The sequence below is a fragment of the Ambystoma mexicanum genome, chromosome 1q (genome assembly GCF_040938575.1).
Source record: "Ambystoma mexicanum isolate Mex_15411 chromosome 1q, UKY_AmexF1_1, whole genome shotgun sequence".
In the NCBI taxonomy this organism is placed as follows: domain Eukaryota; kingdom Metazoa; phylum Chordata; class Amphibia; order Caudata; family Ambystomatidae; genus Ambystoma; species Ambystoma mexicanum.
In genome coordinates, this window is record NC_090922.1 from 184,774,738 (window position 1) to 184,792,420 (window position 17,683).

A 17,683-nucleotide genomic window follows, 5' to 3' on the forward strand; every position below is an offset into this window, starting at 1 on the left:
TTACAGTATAATGGGCCTCAGTACTGGAACACTTGCGAGAGTGATATGCCACTGGGTGCAACTTGCCCGTGGTCGGACATGTCTGAGACAACACCGCACCGAGGGCGAAAGAAGAGGCGTCAGCCTCGACTATGAATGGAAGTTCGGGATTGGGGTGCTGAAGGGTCGGTGCGGTGGTGAAAGCGGTCTTCAGAGCCTCGAAGGATTCCTGATGTTCCTTCCGCCACTGATAGGGTACTTGAGGGCTAGTCAGAGCCGTGAGTGGGGCCACAATTGTAGAAAAGGACGAAATAAAGCGCCTGTAGAAGTTGGCAAAATCCAAAAAGGCCTGCAAGGCCTTGAGTGTCTGAGGAATCGGCCAATCTAGGACTGCCCTCACCTTGGATTCATTCATGGATAGAGCCCCAGGGGTGATGTGGAAGCCCAGAAACTCAACAGATGTTTTATGGAACTGACACTTCTCGGGTTTGGCAAACAGCGAATGTTTCCTTAGACGGGATAAGACCTCCCGGACATGCTGCACGTGGTCATCAAGATCCCGCGAAAAGATCAGGATGTCGTCTAGATAAACAACCATGTACACGTCCAGAATGTCCCGGAATATGTCATTCAGAAAACGCTGGAATGTGGCCGGGGCGTTGCATAGGCCGAAGGGCATGACTAAGTATTCATACAACCTGTAACGGGTGCAAAAGGCAGTTTTCTACTCATCGCCCTCGCGGACGCGCACTAGATTGTACGCGCCCCGAAGGTCCAGCTTGGTAAAAACGGAGGCATGGGATAATCGGTCCAGGAGGGGGGTGATCAAAGGGATTGGATACCTGTCCTTTTTCGTGATGGCGTTAAGGCGTCGGTAATTCACACAAGGACGTAGATCCCCCTCTTTCTTGGGAACAAAAAAAATAGGGCTTGCAGCTGGTGAAGTAGAGGGGCGGATGTGGCCTAGTCGTAGGGCATTCTGGACATACTGCTTCAGAGCCTGTTCTTCCGAGGGGGACAGAGAATAGATCCTGCCCGAAGGAACGGTAGAACCCGGGATTAGTTCAATCGGGCAGTCATATGGTCTGTGTGGAGGAAGCACCTCGGAAGAACCGCGATCGAACACTGACTCGAATGCTTTGTACTCAGGGGGAATTCCGCTAACTACCCCTCCAACAGTATGGGAATTCACAACCACTGATTCACCGTCATTCAATGTGAGCTGAGCGAGAGCTCCCAAGGCCCGTGACGGAGTATCTGTTTCCTGATGGGTTGGGAGACAAAAGTTCTGGCAGACATCTGACTCAAAGAGGACCGTGCCTGTTTGCCAATTAATGAGAGGATTGTGCTCACGCAACCAGGGTATTCCTAATATGATACCGAACTGGGGTGTGGTGATCAGGTCAAAACTTAGTGTCTCTGTGTGAATGTCTTGTATAGTCAATAAGAGGGGGGCAGTTTGGTGCCTAACGGGACCAGAGACTAGGGCAGTGCCGTCTACGGCCTGAACCGATTCGGGTCGGGTTTTCACCACTAAAGGCAGATTGAGAGAATGGGCTAAAGCAATGTCTACGTAGTTCCCCGTGGCCCAAGAGTCAATGATGATCGCGACTGCGTGGGAGATACCCGCAGAAGGACAAAGAGTGGCCTGTACAAAGATGGGCTGGACACGAGCGAAAGCAGGAGAGGCACCCGGAGATGAGGACTGGAAGCTCGACCTGGTCTCCGGGTCTAGGGTCGAGCTGTCCGAAAAACCTGGGACTTCTTGGGACGTCGAGGGCATTCCTTAACATAATGTCCCGTGGTGCCACAATAAAAGCATGCATTATCCACCCTCCTACGTTCTCTCTCGGATGTCGTGATGGGACATGGGTTCCTCAGTGCTGGAGGCGGGAGTACTGACCGCTGTAGGATGGGAAAAGCCCAACTCAGCCCTGCGCTCTGAGCAACGTGCATCTACCTGCAGGGCAAGGTCCACTAGTTCTTGATACTGAGTGGGCACGGAAGGGACCACTGCTAAGGCATCTTTCATTGGATTACTCAACCCTCTATAGAATACGACCACCCGCTTGCTTTCTGGCCATGATGTCTCGGCGACCAATTGGTTGAAGCGGGTGATGTAGTCTATCAAGGCCCCTCTACCCTGGGTTAGTTCTAACAACTCCAGATCCCTGGATTGTGTCTTGTGTCGGGTGTCGAAGACTCGGGACATCTCGGTAACTAGCAAATCAAAATCATAGAGAACCGGGCTATTGTTCTCCAGTAAAGGATTAGCCCAAGCGGCAGCCTTTCCGGCCAGGTGGGAAAGGGTAAAGGCTGCTTTAGCAGTGGAATTAGGGAAGGCCAGAGGTCTGCACAGGAAGTGTAACTTGCACTGATTGATGAAGGTCCTGAACTTCTTGGGGTCGCCTTGATAACGTTCAGGAGCAGCCAGGGGAGAAGGGGCTGGAAGGACCACCGGGGTTGGAGCTGGGGTACTTGCCAATGGAGGAGGTGTGGCTGGAGTGGCAGCATTCCCGAATTCAGAGTCTGCAGGGAGGGAATGCTGGACACTCTGTATGGAATCTAGCCTTTGGTGAATCACGGTGATTGCGGCGGCCATATCTGCCCTTAATACTGTAATTGCCTGTACTAAAGCAGCTATGGGTTCTTCTGTGGACCCCTGCATTGTTCAACACGACTATACGGCTTCTCAGTCTGTTCTGACTTGAGTGTCGTGTAGACCGTTGAGAACTCCGTCCCCAAGTGACGCACAGGGGAACCAAAAGAACCCCGCTGGCCGACCTTTGGAGCCACAGGTGGGAGATGCTACTTCCCGGATCCACGGAACCTCTGGAACACCGATGCTGCTGCAGAAAGAACAGGGTTAAGTACCAGGCAAATACAATAGAATACAAGAATCAGAGGATCTGAATAATCTTACCTATCCGGTGGTTGGAAAACCCGGGAGACCTAGTGAGGGAGGTTCGAGACTCAGATGAGAGGCAGTCCCCAGAACAACAGAGACTGGAGTCACACGTGGACACAGGACAGCCCACCTGAGACTAGAGCTGGAGGCGTAGCGTGAGTTCCCAAAGGGCAATGGCGTAGAAGTCCAACAAAGTACCAAGGGATGATCCGAAGGCAGGTGAGGGACGGGTCGAGGTTCAGCAATGAATAAACAGTTCCAAGCAAAGGTACGAAAGGATAATCCAAGGGAGTCCAGGTGAGTGATCCAAAGTCAAGGTAAACCAACAGAGCAAGTCCAAACGTAGCGCCAAACAGAGTCGAAAGACAGCTGAGAAGCAGTGAGTGCTCCGTGCATCAAGCGTTAAGTACTGTGCGCTTCCGAGTCATGTGACGCCTTCCATCGTCACGTGGGAAACGCCGCTGTGAATCACGTGAACGGATGATTGTTCGATGCGGAAGCGTTCCGCTGCCCCTTCTGCTGTATGCTCTCCATGGCAGGAAGGGCTGCAACCGGGCATGTACAGTGTAACCGGTACGGAGCTTTCGGTCCTTTGGGGCAACCACATCACGTGAGTCTCGAAACCTGGAGGTAGTAGTGTGGGAACCCAGGGAAGGTGTTGTGGAGGTACTAGCAGTGTTCTGATGTGCAGAGGAGCGTCTAACACTCCCTGCCCCTCACTTCCGCTCTTTCTCGCTTCTTACTCCACTCGCATGGAATTCTCCTCCCTCGGACATCCGAGAAACAGTCCACACCTAATTTGTTCGAAACCAAACTGAAAGCCTACCTCCTCGCCTCCAAGTTACCCTCTTAACCTACCTCTCATCTACCTTCAAGCTGACATTTTTTCCGTCACCTCTAACCAGCCTCTGTCCCTCGGTTTCTTTGCCTCCACTCTAGCACTTCATCCATCATAGTCACATCGGAGTACAGCTGGCCGTACTGCCTACCTAATGTCTAATTCTGATTGTCCTTTATGTATGTCCACCCATGTATTGGCCCCGGTGACTGTTCCATTCACTCCCCTCCACATCCCGGTCAGAATGTCACTCAAACTCACCCCATTGTAAGAAGATCATTGCTTTCCGTCAAATCTGATATCTTATCTATTATACTTTCTTTTGTGATCAAAAGCGCATTGCTCTTCCATATATATAAATATATAAATCCAAATATATATATATATATATATGTATAAAATAAATAAATGACAGTGTACCTGTTAGGCAGAATCCTGTGCAGTGCCCTTAGGGACCACTACACACAATTAAGACTACAAGTGGCAATACAAGTTCACCTTTGGTACAAGCCCGTACTACACTGTTAAAGTGGTAGCAGTAGCGGAGCAGCCAGACTTACTGAAGAGAAAATGAGCAGTAGTAGAGATTACACAAAGGACCACAATCACGGTGACTCAAGCAAACACTGACTCAATTTTTCTGGTTAAAAAATATAAGTACATTTAATTTTGACCATCTGTTTGCAAAACACTTCACTTCTATTAAATTAAAACCACACGAAAAATACACTACACTCAACCAATTCACTTTGGATAAGACAACTCAAGGTAAGTACCTTATGATTTGACGGACCGGTGTTGTGAAACAAAAGACGTTACAGAGAAAACATATGCGTTCACTTTTTGACAGTAATGACAGTTCGGTCTTATTAAAGATACGTGTATCCGCGGAAAGAAATGTTACCGGGGTAAAAACACACTTAGCACCTCAGTTAACCAAAGAGAGCTGGGGGCAAAAATCCTCAGCAATACTTTTGTCAAGGAAGACAGAATCAGAAAACACTTCCTAACCCGAAGATAAAAGTCAGTAGTACTGTGCCACTGTTAGGTGGAACAGGGTTTCTGTTGTCGAGGATCACACAGTCAGATAGTTCACGATTCAAGGATGCCAGGAGTACTTGGATATTGTCCAAAGAGGAAGCAAAAGTTATAAGAAGGAGAAAAGACAAGGACAAGCCTTGGATGAGGAAAAGAGAGGTTCACCCTAGTTCCTCGAAATCGGACACAGTACCTTATTCTCTGATGAAGCTGGTGCCACGGCAGTTGTTCCTGGTAGTTTCCTGCTGACTCACAGTTCCTGGCTCTTCAGTCGTGGGGACAAGAAGGAGGACGTCTGGAGTGAGCTGCACTACTCAGGTATGAGGCCAGCAGCAGCGACGGTGAATAAAAGGTGTGCTCCTTTAAAACAGGAGAGGTTCTTCAGATGGCTATCCGGACCACTACAGCGGTGTGCAGCGATTTCGAGCACGAAGAGGATCCTCTGGCTGTGGAAGATGAGCTGCTTGACCTCACCAGGCTCAAGGGAAGAAGACTCCGGACTGGATCTTCTCTGGTCGTCGAAGGGTAGATAGCTCAGGACTGCAGCAGGGCTTCACCGGGACTTGGTAGTTGCAGCAGCCATCTTATTCTCCACTTCTCTTCGGTTCCTTGTAGTTCCAGTGGCGACTCTGACTTCCAGCCCAAGAGTCCTGCCTTTATGCGAAAATCCCCCATTCACAAGCCTGGCTGTCAATCACGCAGCAGGGGGGTTGTCCGGCCCGGACAACCATCTCAGCCAATCATGGCAAAGTGCGACATGGGTTTGCTAGGATATCTTGTGCAGGGGGTGACTACACCCCTCCCTCACATTCAGCCCACCTAGGCACCCAGGCGCCAAGAGGAGGGCTTCTCTGCAGAAGCCCGCCAAAAGACGGTGAATAAAGAAAGCAAACCTGGTTTTCCGCGAAAGTAAAACACAAGAAGGACTTTAACAAAAAGAAATGGCGAATAAACCCGACCAGAGCCAAATGAAAGAGTATTTGGTCAAGCGGGTTCATGTTCGAGGCTAATATAATAGCCTGGAACAATACCATGTTTATATAGCACAACCGCGGTAGAAAAGTTAGGGTAGATACCACTGCCACCAGCCAAGTCTTAAGAGCAAAACAAAGCTCAGAGAGGCACAGACAAAAAGGAATAGGAATTTACCCTTTCCAATACTCCATGTAAGATGGGGTGTACTGGGTCTGTAGTTTTTTTTTCATAACAACATTTTATTGATTTTTGCAAAATAGTATATTCAGTACAACAATGCAATAATTATCAGATATAACATCAATTGAAGTCTTTAGATGCCTTTATAGGCTGGGGGTGAGAGAGACAGCGGGATCCTGGCTGTAGCAGTTGGGTCATCTTGGTCCCGGATGGTTGTCCGACTTGATTCCGGCATGTTTGGGGTCATTCGGGGCTCAGTAGAGTGGGCTACATTGGAGCCACCTTGTGAGTGGGGGTCTCCTGGTGAGGGCTGGGTATTTGGCTGCACAATCCAAGAATGGGTCCCATATATTCAGAGTTCTATTTAGGGAGTCTGAACGTATTGCTGTGATTTTTTCCGCAACTGCTATGTCCCAACATTTGCCCACCATAGGGCGATCGAGGGGCCATTTTTGTCTTTCCATAGTCGGCCCATTGCAATTTTCGCAGCTGGTAGTAGGTGATTGCATAGGCGAGGGATTTGGCCTGAGATCGGGAATGCGCCTTCTCCGGTTTCGCCTAGGACTATTCCTGGGTCCCAAGGGATGGAGAGCCTGGATATTTCTTTGATGTGCTTCAGCACTTCCCGCCAATATACCTCTGCCTTTGGGCAGGCCCACACTAAGTGGAATAGAGATCCGGGGACCGGGCAGCCGCGCCAGCATGTGTCGGGAATTTCAGGGTTGGCTTTGTGGATTTGAGTAGGGGTGATATAGTATCTATAACACAGTTTATAACCCCCTTCCTTGTTCGTGACGCATTGCGAGCTTTTGTGCAATCTGGCCCAAATTTTCCCCCAGTCTTCTACTGCTATTTCCCGTCCAATGTCCTTTTCCCATTCTGTCATATATCTTTCTTTCTTTGTCGGATCAGATCTGTCTAGGTATATAGTGGAAATTCTGCCTCTGCTGGTCGATGATGATAATGTGAGTTCCAGTGCTGTTGGTTCTCTAGAACATTTGTCTTGAGTTCTCCTGTGTGACATCCAATGCCTGATTTGAGAGTAACGGAATCTTTCTGCTCACCCACTCCAAATTTTATTTTGCACCTATCGAATGTGATGGGTGAGCCTTCTTCCAGGAAGTCGCCAGTTTTCGCCAGTCCCCCTGCTATCCAGGCCTGGAAAGCCTGTGGAGGGTTTCCTGGTGTGAATTCAGGGTTGTTCCATATGGGGGACATGGGACCCAGGGCGCTTCGTACTCCCCATTTCCGCACTGCGGCTTTCCAGCATTGGGTCGTGACCATTGTGGCCGATAGGGGCCCGGCATTTGCTTTTGGTTTTATCGATGGCAGGTGTGGGAGATCGTATAGTGGGACCGGGCCCCAGGTCTCTTCGATTAGTCGCCATTTCGGGAGGTCTACTTCTTGCACCCAGGAAAATGCGTGAGATAGTTGAGCGGCAAGTGAGTATCTGGCTAAGTCAGGGACTCCCAGCCCCCCCTGTTATTTCCCTTTCAGCATAATTCGTTTGTTGACCCGGGGTTTCCCCACCCCACCCCCCCCCCCAGATAAATTCCAGTATTTTCTTTTGTAGAGCCCGTATGGCAAGGGTAGGGATCTGTAATGGTAGTGCTGCACATTGGTATAGCCATCTGGGGATCAAGTTCATTTTGACGGCGGTAATTCGCCCAAACCAGGAGATTTCTTGCTGCTTCCACCTTTTGAGATCATTCTGTAGGGCACTGAGTAATTGTGGGATATTGTTTGAGTACAAACGCAATGGGTTTTTGGTGATCCGAACTCTGAGGTATTCAATTGCCTCATTTGCCCAGGGGATTGGTGAGAGTGAGGAGAGAAGGACCCTTTTCTGGCAGGGAAGGTTGATGGGTAATGCTGAGGATTTGGACAGGTTGACCCTGAATCCCAATAAGGCCCCAAACTCCTCGATCTCCCTCCTCACTGCCCCCAGCGAAGTTGACAGGTTTGTCGCAGTCAATAGCACATCATCGGCATATAGTGCAATTTTATACTCCTGGTCACCCACCTGAATTCCCTTTACGCCCTCGTTTTGTCTGATTCTGGCAGCGAAGGGTTCCATGGACAGAGCGAAGACTAGGGGTGATAATGGGCAGCCCTGTCTGGTGTCTCTTGTGATGTGAATGAGATCTGACCTAGTGCCGTTAATTCGGAGTCGTGTGGTGGGGATTTGATAGTTGGCCATGACCCATGACGTGAAGTTGGGGCCGAAGCCGAAGCGTTGCAGGACTGCTTGGATATAGCCCCAGTCCACTCGGTCGAAGGCTTTGTGGGCATCTAGTGAGATCACTGCCATCCCCGTTTTTGATTTGTGGGCGCACTCAATTAGGTTAATTGTTCGCCGAACGTTGTCATGAGTCCCTCTTCCAGCGATAAACCCTGTCTGATCTTGGTCGATTAAGCCTGGGAGGATCGGGCCTAGCCTTCTGGGTAACACTTTGGTGAAAATGTTCCCGTCATTGTTCAAAAGTGATATCGGACGGTAGGAATCAGGCAGTTCGGGGTCCTTCCCGGGTTTGTGCAGTAGGACCATGATTGATTCGGCCATGGATTTCGTGACTGATCTCGTGGATAAGAAGGAGTTAAATAAGGCAGATAACTCGGGGGCCAGCACTCCGGCGAATTTCTCGTAGAAGTTTGCGGTCAGGCCATCTGGGCCCAGAGCGGAGGATTTGAGGGATTTGATGGCTTCTATGACTTCTTCATCTACAATAGGAGCTTCCAGATGTTCTAGTTGAGAGGGGTTGCGGGATGGCAGCGCCCCCAGATATACTGGTAGGTCCTCCAGGTTTGTTGGCTCGCTGGTCATTATAGCTTTGTGGTATCTCATCAGTTCATTGATTTTATCTGTCTCAGAGAAAAGACCTTTCCATTTTCCGCTCGTAGTTTGAGTAAGTTGTTTCGACTTCGGATCGCTCTTAGCTTCTGCACTAGTATCCTGTTTGCTTTGTTCCCTTTAGTGTAATAGAACTGTTTTGTATACGCTAGGGATTTGGCTGTCCGGTCGGCGCAATGCATATCGGTTTTTCTTGAGTATTGAACTTTTAACTGTGATTCGTATAAGGATACTTCTTTTTCAAGTTTGGATGCAGCTATGTTTGAGACCCTTCGTTGCTCCGTTCCAGCCCCTATCAGTACACCTCTGACCACGCCTTCATTGCATCCCAGATTATGTTGATGGGGGATGTTTGCGTGGTGTTTTCCTTGAAGTAGTTGGATATTGAGACCTCCACTTCAGCTCTCATACTGATGTCTAGTAGGAGTGAGTCATTTAGCTTCCAGTACTTCTGGATGGGGTTTTTCTGGCCTGAGATGGCTATATTCACGGAGACTGGCGCGTGGTCGGAGATCATGCATATGTGGATTTCTGCATTGTTGACACATGGATAAAGGATGCCAGGGATTAGAATGAAGTCAATTCTCGAATATCCCTTGTGGACATTGGAGTAGTGCGTGTAGTCTCTTGAGGTATCATTTTGTATTCTCCAGACGTCTACTGTCTCTGTTTCTCTGAATAGCTTGATTAAGGCCAGGGCCTGCGTGTAGTCTGCCCTCGTAGGGGGAAGCGTTTTATCTAGCTGTGGGTTCGGTGTGGCATTGAAATCTCCACCTATGAACAAGTGGCCTTCACGGAAGGCTAAAATGATTGGGAGGATTTCACTGAGGAAGCTGCTTTGGGAGGTGTTGGGGCTGTAGATTGACACAATCGTGACGGGAAGTTCCTCGAAGAAGCCTTTGAGTAGAAGGTACCGGCCCTCTGGGTCTCTCCTTATTGTGATATTAGACAGTGGGATTTTGTCGCTGAGTAGAATTGCCACTCCCCTTTTCTTCGAGCCAGAGGAGGCGAAGAAAGATTGCTTGAATCTCTTGAATTTTATTCGATATTCATCTTCCGCTAGCAGATGTGTTTCTTGCAGTAGAACAATGTCTCCGGATAGGTGACCAAGGCGGTGTTCAACAGATCTGCATTTTCTTGGTGAGTTCATCCCCTGGATATTCCAGGAGAGGATTCTTAATTCGTACAAGTTAGCCATCTCTTGCGATGTAGTGTAGAATGCGTCTCATGAATCTTTCCCCCAGCCTATACTGTGAGTCTTGGATTGGATGTAGCGGTTGTATTGAGTTATGAATCTGATTTCGGTTGTTGTTGCATGTTGTATTATAGAGTCCTCGGGTGAGGTCAGGGACGGGTGATATCCGTAGCGGCGGGGCTGTTCATGTAAGTCCCATGCATCCCACCTGTTCCTCCCCCCCTTCCCAACGTTGAACTGGTAGGAGAAACGTTTTCCTACTGCCACTGGGGAACTAGTGGCACCAATGCGCTCGGTGTGGGCCAACTGGGCTGCCGCGCTGAACCATGGAGAAGCTCGTCAGAGGTCGCGCCTCTGTGCCGGTGATTGTGCTCTGCTTTTTATAGCTCCAGAAGGGCCTTGGACGGCCTGAAATGCTGAAATGGACCATATGCTAGGGGTCTACGGACTCCTGGACCAGGGGGCCATTGCCACATGTTCATCCCCTGTCGCCGTCTTTCTTCGGAGGCCCCCTAATTCTCCGCCGTCTGTTGGATTTGGACCACGTTCCCCCGGGGAGCCGCCCCGCTGAGGACGTACTGATTTGTCGGGTTCAGATTTGGCATCGGCGTTGTTTATGCCCATGAGTTTCTCTGCCTCTTTCAACGACTGTATTTGTCTCTGTGATCCATCCCATTTGAATTTCACTGAAGTGGGGAATCCCCAGTGATATGGAATTATCTTATCTTGCAGCCAGACCGTCAGGGGTCGCAGTGCTCTCCGTTTCTGGAGTGTTGAGTTCGCTAGGTCTTGGTAAAGTGAGATCGTGGACCCTCGGAAGGTGATCTGTCGCATTTGCCTTGCTTCCCGCATGATGTCCTCTTTTATTTGAAAGAAGTGTATCCTGGCTAAGACATCTGGGGGAAGCGTGGAAGATTTCCTTGTAACTGTTCTGTGTACCCGGTCTAATTCGTGGGGGGAGTTTTCTGGAAGGGTGATGATGAATCGGAATAGCTCCAATATGTAAGCTTTCAGTTCTGACTCTGGGACAGTGGCTGGGATACCTCAGACTCTTGATGTTGTTTCTCCTTGATCGGTTTTCCAAATCCTCCTGTTTTGCTTCGAGGGCGATGCATCTCGCCTCAAGGGCGGCTATTCTGTCCTTGTCATGTTCATTTTTAAATCTTTGGTCACAGACCTCAGATTCTATTTCGGTGCTCAGGTGCTCCAATTCCCCCACTCTTTTGTCCAGTGAGTTTATTTTCTTAGGGACTTCCTCAGTACTTTTTTGGATTTCCCTGGTTAGGGCCGCTAGTAGGTCTTGCAGATCGGTTTTGGTTGCAACTTGTGGTGGAATGGGGTCTGATCCTGTGGATGAGGGAGTGCTATTCTTGCTAGTGTCCTCCGGTGGGTCGGCTTTCTTGGTCCTTTCAGCTGCTAAGGTAGCCATGAGGGCGACAATGTCAGATTGTTTAGCTACCTTCCCACTTCTAGACATTTTTGTGGGTGGGAGGGTGTGACTGGATACACCACAGTGTGGGTGAGACTATGAGGATTTCGTGAGATAAGGGAAGCTTTGGTGATGGATCTCTGAGTCCCAGGACGGCAACCGTCTGCCCTGAAGAGTATATATCTGGGGTTTAAAGAAATTCAGGAGGTGCCAGGATTCTAGATGGTTGGGTGAGGGGTTATGTTGGCTTGCAGGATAGATCCTATGTGGCCCGATGACCAGAGGCCCAGGAGGCGGGAGATCACTCCAGTTGCCCCCCTGGGTCAGGCAAGATGCCCTCCTCCCCCCCCCCCCCAACTCCTCACCTCTTGATGCGGACTCTGGTGTGTTACTGCACTACTGTATGATGTTATGGCTTTCTCCTCCTGGGATCCGTAGAACGCCCCTCGGAGGCCCCTCCACAGGTGCAGGGGACTGTTCAGTCCAAGTTAGATGAGGGGGGGGTCCGCGTCCCCGGGGCAGTCTGCGTGGATGGTGGGGGTTGCAACCCCTGTAGGGCTGTGGAGCGTGGGTCCAGGGGGGGACCGAGGGCCAGAGATGCTGCGAGGTTGGGTGTGGGAGGCAGAGGAGGGAGGGGAGATCAGGATCAGAGGGCTGTCTCAGGAATTGAGGTGCAAGTTCGGGTCCTCGGCTAGGGCCGTGCTGGGAGCAGCGGCAGGGTTGTCAGGGGGAAAGATCTTACACTGATGCTATTGGGAAGTGGGCGGGAGGCCCTGTTGCAGCGTCGGGTCGTCGGGCCTGGGGATCTGTGGGTGCAGGAAAAGTAGCAGGTGCTCCTGGATGTGGGTATGGCAGAAACACCCGGGCTGATTGAGACGACGTGTGAGGCACGCCTTTCACATTGTCTGGTGCCCAGAGTAGATGGGGTGAAGCTCTTGGGCCGGATCCCCAGCGGAGATAGTGGTTGCGTTGCCCTGCTGCGTGGAGGAGGAGAGCGCGCACTCCTGGCGGGCTTGGCTAGCGCTGAGGCGCCTGGGCTCGGGTGGAACGGAAGAGGAACTGATGGGCACCTGCGTGGGCTGTGTGCAAGTCGGCAGCTTGAGCGTGCACACCGCAGTGCCGCCTAATCCCGGAGCCCGGGAGGGAGGAGACGGGCTAGCGGTCGTGTCCCGTTAGGTGGGGGATGGCGGGAAGCCGGCGGTCCTCCTGCCTTAAGGTGTAGTGCTGCTTCGATCGGCACTGTATGTTGGGTCCAGAGGCAGTGGGTCACATTAGCGAGCGGGTTCATGCAGGTTCAGTATCTGCGGCGGCAGTTCGGCAGGGACGCTATGACTGCTCTGCCCCCTCTTGGGCAGCCTCTGGGCCTCGGAGCTGCGGTGGCCATTTCTCTGCCGAGTGGGTCCCGGGGCTGCTGAGAGGCCGCATCGATCAGTTCCGGGATGAAACCTGGACCCACTCGGTCGGTGGGTGCAGAGGTGTTTCCCCCACCGGTGGAAGCAATCCCAGGCACGAACGGGAGCGGAAAACAGTATTTATTTGAAAAGGCGCATTGGGCCAGACGGGAGCTCTCAGGCAAGCATACCAGTCAAGTCGGCTCCTGGCCCCGCCCCCCGGGTATGTAGTTTTTAAATGACTACATACAGTTAATGGCAACTTTACATGTTTCTGGGGGACAGTAGTCAGCCCCAGAAAAATGGAGTCAGAGGGAAGTCTCAAAGACGACCCTGTGTTTACTGCACTGAAGGTGCTGTGTAACACAAAATGTGGGGCTCATGGAGTGGTGTGCTCTAGAGGCCAAGATCACACAGACAGTCGAAATACACATGGCAGAACATTGGTAAGAGTGGGAAAAAGGCTCACACTCTCACCAAGTGGAAAAAATAAACTCCAGAAATCCAGCAAAGCTGCTGGGGGACTCACTAGGTGAGGGAAATTAGCCATAGAATGAGAATTCTCCCTAACAGTACTCTTCTTTTCAACTTAATAAACTTCTGCCCCCTGCCCCCATTTGCCACTACTTGAAAATTGATCTATTTTCAGTCCTGTCAATGGTTGTCTTGGGAGCCCCGGTGCCTAGGGACCAGGTAGTATAGTGCAGAGAATACATATTTATTAGCATTCAGATCTGGATTGCCCTTCAACTCCTTGACTAGGTCCGAGTACTGAGAGTTGCTTTGTGGCTGTGGGTTCATGAACCTTTACATCTCTCGTATTTCCACCCTCAACTGCACACAGGCTCTTTGAAGGCACACGTTCTTGAGTTAACTCTTATCTACCATATCCATGGATCAACATACGCCCTGGCTTTGGGCTTAGGAGGGAGAAAGTCTGAGGTCTTGTCGACCGACTTGTGAATAGGGCTGACCTGACGCAGCTTGCCTCCTCCTAACTCGAGACCCTACCCACATTTTCCAGCTGTTCTCCAGGATCCAATATCTCTAACCACAGACCAGGTATCAGACATATTTAATAAACGAGGTAGGGGCAATCAGTACACCCCGTCTTCTAGAATGACTAATTTGTGAGCTGTGCAGCTAAATCAATACCATGGTTTCGTTGCCATAAGTTACAAAGTGTTAAATTACTTCATGGGGAAAATAAATAGATATATGTAGAGAGGTACTGTGGAGGATGGGAAAGGGTGGAGGAGGGTTAGGTGGCTGTGGAAGGGGGAGGGACTCCTCGCCCCATCAAAAGGAGACACAAAAATGGGGAAATCTTTGTAATTTAAGGGCATGAAATTACAAAGAGGATATAAAGCCTTATGTCTTCTGCTCAAGAAGCCATTCTCTACTCCCCCACACTTGCGTTTTTCCCCTGTTCCTCTTGCTCAGACTGCACTTGCATTCTCCTGTCATGCCTGTTCCAATTCTCCGAGACATCCCTTTCACCCAACAACAATAAATGATGCTTCTCATCCTGAAAATGTAACCCGTAGAAACTTGGGATTCTGAGCCACAGACATGTGTCCCTTTTACTAAGCTCACTAACAGCTCTAGACTAATAACGCCACACGTCATCAAAAAAGGGACAGCTTTATTTTACTTAACCTTAAAAAGTTTTTAATAATTAAGTTATTGGATTACCTGGGCGTGAAATACATATTAGGCGTAATGTCCAGACCACTTAGTAAAGGTTATTAAAAAGAAGCCAGTTTTCATAAACATAGTGCAGGAGTAACCAATACCAGGGTTCAGTCTTGAGTTAGGAGAACGTTGCTGGCAAAGGACTCAGTTAAAATGACTTGCACAGAATTCAGGGCCTTTTAAACATTGATGTAGAGTGCACGTGCAAAGTTTGAAAGGTGAGTATATTGGTTATGTATAGTGTAACATAGAGCTTCAGGAGATTTTCATTCATTAAACAAATGGATTGGTAGACAATTTCTAGGAAATAGGTTAATATGCTTTGGAAGAACAGCAGAATTTGAAATAACAATGCAATATGATGTATTGGCTGCTTTCCCCAAATACCACGTCATCACATGCCCTCTGCTCCCCTTGTAGGAGGCCACCCTCAGATCTTCTGCTGTTCTTCTCTCCATTCAGTGTGCCAGCATTCACATGTGGGTATAAAATGTGTTTGGTAGTCTTGATAGAGAAACGCTGTAAAGCCCATGTAGTCCTCGTGGTAGGTGCCCGGCTTTAAGTTAAGTGTTGACTGCATATATGTTCTCCCGCTGTCCGTTTTGGGAAGAAGTTGTTGCCCCTTGTTTGAACATCAGAGCACCCGAGCTACTTCTGAAATGTTGTAAAAAGGTCCAAAATATTGAAATCTTGTTACCTGCGTGTCACTTATCGATACTGATTATAAATGTGGGTGGTGATAGGCCTGCTGACAACACTGTGGTACATGAATTCTTACAATGTTCTTTTTCTATACAGATTTAACCCTTTCTCCACGTGTGAAAAGCCAGAGAGGAAGTCAGGCTTTGTTGACATCAGGAAAGCCCCATTCGTGCAGGCAATCATTCGTCGTGATGAGGAGCTCGCCGACTACGACGCAGAACCTTTGCCTTGGCAACTGCAAGGTGGCCAGCTCGCTGTAGTGGATTTACCTGGTGCAGCCGAAGAGAGCGAGAACGAAGCCAGAGAGTCCATCAAGAGACTGAGGGAGGACCTGGAGGGTGGGATTGGCGAACAAATCTTGCCGCTGGACGGGTACATAGAAGATGCTATGGGTCCTTCTCAATTGGATTTCAAAGAACTGAAGAAGTTGGCCAACGACATGGGACAGTATTTCGGGCCAGGCTTTTATTAAGTTTTCTTCTTCATGACCCTGCGGTCTGTGCCTCGATTACAGAAAAGCATCTGTCTTTCTAAGATTCTTTTGGGTTTTTATGCCGCCTTGTCTTAATGTCTTCTTTTTTGCTATTCTGCTATTTCCTTATCCTATATTACATTACACCAATTTCTCAGCAAAATGTGTCTCATTTCTGAAGGTTATCAATTGAGAAAGTGGCAGTAGATATGCAGAGACGTATGCTATGAATTTTTGTGGTGCTGGGCATTTTTTCACCATTTCCAGGCAATTTTACCCGAATTTCGGGGCCAATTTATAACCCACATTTACAATGGTAAATTTACACTGGTAGCTGCCAAAGTCGTTTTTGTGCTGGTTGGTCGGTACAAATGTTGGTCCAAATGACGCAGCAGTGGTGCATAGCTGAACACATCAGTGCAACTTCAGCGATTTAGTCCTCAGTTTCCGAATACTAGGTATGGTTTGAAAGAAAAGCAATGCTTTTATACTACTTGTGTCTTTACCGTACATGTTATTTATGCATAAGTGAGATTTTATAACAGTTATGCTTTTGTACAGCAACACAAATGGTCAAGCACAGTGAATGTCACATATGCACAGGGAAGAAAACAGTGATCGCTACACAACGCTATCACATCGCCAAGAAAACATAAACAGTCTGAATAATCCAAAATGTATACATTCATATTTTGGGATGGTTTTCTAATTATGCTTTTAATAATTCTTTGTATTACCCGATGTATCCTATGTGTTGGCGTGCCAAGCGTCCTTCCCCACAATTTCTTTTCCAAGGGCTCTGTCAGCGTGCCAACTTGTTCAAGGAGTGCAAGATTATCCTAGAACACATGGGCACTACTGTGTAGCGCTGCACAGCGGGATTGGACTGGGAGGAACCTCAAAGGAACAGCAGCCTCAATTGCCCTACACAGCACAGGCCCCTCAAGAAGAACCTCCCCTCACACCCTTCTCTCCTGCGCCTTGGAAAAGTATTACACATGGCCAAACACGGTCAGTGAAAAAAGAGAAACGGTGGCTGCAACTGTGCACAAAAGGGACAGCAAGGTACTTCTTACTTTTCGCCTGTTTGGAGTGTCATTTTTAATCTAAAATACCCCCTGCAAAACTGCAGGATTAAAAAGGAGAAGGCCTCTTTATGTGTTGTGAAAAACAGAGAGGAACCTTCCTCTTCAAATGTGTTGCTTAAATACATGGCAGATTATTTGGCAGAAAGCAGGATTTGAATATTTCTACTTTCAAGTTGATCTGTTAGGGGAAGGAGCTGGCCTTCCAATTGCAAAGGCAAAGGGTCCCAAACCCCCGCTCACTAAGCAAAGCAACAAATCCAGGGTCTGTTAGAAGTACTTGCCCTCAAAGTCCTTTCACCCAAGACCTTGTGAAAAGTCAAGAGAGCAGCTCTGAGGTCCCCTAGCAAATGGTTGACATTTCATAGTCTGTGCATAAAGCTGGACACGTTGACCTACCAAATAGTAACATCTAGACTTGTTTCCAAAAAAAACAAGGTACATGAAAATAATCGCCATTTAATTACTGTTTATTGATTATGGGTTGTATATTGTGCTGTATTTTTTCTTGTACAATTTCACTTGGTGGTGTCCCTAACGCCCGATTGGGCTTTACTTTTCGATGGATCTCAGCCTTATTTTCATAGCATAAAGAAGCTTGCATTGTCGATTGCAAGGCGTGCCAAAGATCAGAAAACCACCCACAACTTTTGAAATTTGCAATATCATTATATAGCGATAAAGATTACTAAATAATGAGGTTTCAATTTCTCAATTTGAAGAGTACATATTAAATCAATGAAGAGGACAGCCCAGTCACATGCCATTTTTTTTAAATTGTGTTGATTACATTTTGCATAGTTAAACATACTACAACTAATCCCCCCTACACACCCTACATCCCAGCCCCCCCCCCCGTCCCCCAGAAAAACACGAGAGGATTCAAAGCAAGTACAATTCCAGGTCTTTACAATCATCACAGCCAAAGGGGACCTACAGTATATC

General features: G+C 48.7%; 1 protein-coding gene across 1 annotated transcript in view; it reads left to right on the plus strand.

Annotated features, from left to right (window-relative positions):
- The window catches only part of LOC138526369 (dickkopf-related protein 3-like), a 1,508,461-nt gene extending 1,492,645 nt beyond the window's left edge, over positions 1-15,816 (plus strand). The window contains exon 8 of the mRNA XM_069637031.1: positions 15,278-15,816. Coding sequence (XP_069493132.1) covers positions 15,278-15,653 — 376 coding nt within the window. The 3' untranslated portion in view covers positions 15,654-15,816. The remainder of the gene's footprint in view (positions 1-15,277) is intronic.
- Positions 15,817-17,683: the final 1,867 nt, after the last annotated feature.